General features: G+C 44.4%; 1 protein-coding gene across 1 annotated transcript; it reads right to left on the bottom strand.

Moving 5' to 3' along the window:
• Positions 1–1,322: 1,322 nt before the first annotated feature.
• On the bottom strand, positions 1,323–2,770 carry foxi1 (forkhead box i1). The gene is made up of 2 exons (XM_054598662.1): positions 2,173–2,770; positions 1,323–1,915 (listed from the first exon to the last, which is right to left on the bottom strand). Exons 1-2 carry the CDS (start codon positions 2,768–2,770, stop codon positions 1,368–1,370), a joined length of 1,146 nt encoding a protein of 381 aa, XP_054454637.1. The 3' UTR covers positions 1,323–1,367.

Here is a 2,770-nt window from a genome sequence, read left to right as displayed (position 1 = left end):
TCCCCTGGGTCACAAGCACAACAAAAGAGCATTATTAAGCTCTCTCTCGTCAATTGTTCAGCGGATGCTCTTCCAAGAGTTGTTCTCAGTACAACAAAACATGAAAAAAGACCCCACAAATCCCATTAACAGGATTCACACACACGGAAGAGGCAGAGTTTTGCGTGACAAGGCTTTGGGAATAGATGGAGACAGGTGCAATATTCAACAAACAGGTTAACATCAAACAGGCACAGTCTGAGTCAAATCCAGCCGAAGACAAAAAGCTGAACTTCTGAACCTTGTGGAAGTAAGTTGAAGGTCTGATTGCTTGATGAAATGGGGGCTATTGGAAGTGACAAGCGGAAAATGTTTCTGTCTTACATACTTTACTGCTTACAGCCACTTGACTTCAGATTTCCTGACAGGCTCTAAAGCATTTATACTGTTTTCTGGCACTTTCTTGAAAAACATTAAGAACTTAATCTGAATATTTGCCTTTTTTGGGGGCCTGGCTGAGGCTCTATGAGAGATAGAAAGCACAGCATTGTCTCCAAAATGTTGTAAATATATGTTAATAATATATAAATAAATACCTATTAGATGGTTTAGTTACGTGGTAATCATTCAGTGATGATAAAATGTACAACAGAATCAACTCGATGGGAATATTATAAGAACACGAAAGTGATTTTGATCAGGAAAATCTCAAAAAAAGACCTTAAATGACTTTCAGACCTTTGTAGGAGGTAAATAAAATGTCCTTAGACTATTTAAAGTAGACATCAGTGCACATCACACAGTCTCAGAGCTGCCTTGACTTTTACCTCTCAGATTTTGTTTTTCATCTTACACTCAGATAAGTAGGAAAATGACACATAAGCCAGGAGTTAAAATAAATGACTTTTATTCAAACATGGACGCGTGTTTTAAAATAACACACAGAACAAAATTCAGTCTAAAATACATGTCACATCTTATGAAAATAATTTCTGTACATAGTTGTCTTCTTCTTCTTCTTCTTTAAGACAGGTATTTAAAAAAAAAAAAAAAAAAGATAGGCATCCATCAGTTCAAGGATATATTTCCGTTGGCTGATTAGTGAATTGGATATTTTTCTACAAATAAAACATGTTTGTTTGAACAAACCATAATGGAGAAGTGTCAGTTAGTCCGTTTCTATACACTGCAATGTATTTTCCCAGTTAAAATAAAGGTTGTTGTGAAAGAAATACCAGTTCATTTCCAGTGCTAGTTTAACAAGTATAGGCCTACTTAACCACCACATGAGTAATAATAAAATAACAGTAGGCTACTGAAGAAATGTGAAGGTTAACAATGAGTGATAAATAACTAAGCAGCCCAGCACTGACAGAGATAAAGACAGTCTACACCTCTGTCCCTTCCCGGCTGTATATGAGGTTATTAACACTAAAGTGGTTGGAGAGGCTCTGTACTGATGTGTAATAGTTCATTCTGTTGTTGTCAGAGTTCAGAGGAGCCATTAAAGAGGGAGAGTAGGAGCCCAGTCCGGACATGCCCTCTCTGGCCTGAGACAGTCCCCCGAGGTGCCCGGAGCCGTAGTCCCGCTCTGGGCCCCGGGAGGAGCCCTCCGTGCCGCTACCACCGCCACTGCTGCCCGCCAGCAGCGAGTTCACACTGGACACGAAATTGCTGTAACACGGGCTGTGCTCCGCGGAGGGAGACGGGGACGACTTGGGCTCCGTGGAGGCCGGAGATCCGTGCAGGCTGGGCGGGGAGGAGCTCAGGAGGCTGGCGGTGTCGGAGAGCTTGTGCGGGCCGTCCTCCGACTTGACGGGCAGAGAGGAGGGGTCAGCCCCGGTGATGTCAGCTCTCCTCTTCCTCTTCCTCCTGAAGTTCCCGTTGTCGAACATCTTCTCGCAGTTTGGGTCCAGCGTCCAGTAGTTGCCCTTACCTGGATGAGAGTAAAAATAGGGTTAAATATGGATGACATCACTTTTAGTTCACATTTAATCTGCACACTGCTGTTAATCTGGGGTTTCATCTTTACAATCTAATTTAACTGTTAATGATCTGGAACTTCTTCATATATTTAAAACATGTTAAATAAAAGCAATTTTAAGAGTTTTTAATCACAAAAAAAAAAAAAATCTGCATCAACACATTATTCCATAAAAACATGTCACACATAAATAATTGACTGAGACTCACCCGGGTCATCCTCGTCCCGTGCCACTTTTTTGAAACAGTCATTCAGTGACAGGTTGTGGCGGATTGAGTTCTGCCATCCAGCTTTGCTCTTCTTGTAGAACGGGAAGTTCTCGGCCACATACTGATAGATCTGAGAGAGAGTCAACTTTTTGTCCTGTGCGTGCTGTATGGCCATCGCTATCAGTGCTGAGTAGGAGTAAGGAGGTCTGACCATCTTGAAGAGCTCCTGCTGGCTGGATATGGACAGCCAGCCAAGATCTGCCCCACCAAACCCGGTGGGAGGAGGTAAGAACTGCCTCTGGGTCGACCCGTATCCAGACTGAATGTAGGACGTGGAGTTGTTCCCGGGGAGGTAAGGGTTGGAGTTGATGCTGGGTCCGTTCAGCCATAGGTACGGGTTCGTGGACGGGGACGTGTACTCTCCGAGGCCGTAGCTGGTGGGGTGCGTCGGCGGCCTCTGCGGGTGGTGGTGGTGGAGGTTCTGCTGGTACACCCCGTAGTTGTCGCAGTACACGGCCATGTCCAGGATCTCCTGAGCGCTGTGGTGCTGAATGGGGCTGGTCTGCTGGTTAGATGCTTGGTGTCCAAAAGCGTTCAT

This window comes from Anoplopoma fimbria, chromosome 5 (genome assembly GCF_027596085.1).
Source record: "Anoplopoma fimbria isolate UVic2021 breed Golden Eagle Sablefish chromosome 5, Afim_UVic_2022, whole genome shotgun sequence".
Classification (NCBI taxonomy): domain Eukaryota; kingdom Metazoa; phylum Chordata; class Actinopteri; order Perciformes; family Anoplopomatidae; genus Anoplopoma; species Anoplopoma fimbria.
The sequence above is the reverse complement of the archived record's forward strand: the minus strand, read 5'-3'. Positions and strand labels throughout refer to the sequence as shown.

What these genes read in the sequence shown, in the direction of transcription:
- foxi1 (XM_054598662.1), bottom strand. Translation starts at nt 2,770, where the DNA reads ATGAACGCTTTTGGACACCAAGCATCTAACCAGCAGACCAGCCCCATT. An exon ending in ACGGGACGAGGATGACCCGG is followed by an intron (nt 1,916 to 2,172) that starts GTGAGTCTCAGT and finishes ACTCTCATCCAG; the next exon opens with GTAAGGGCAACTACTGGACG.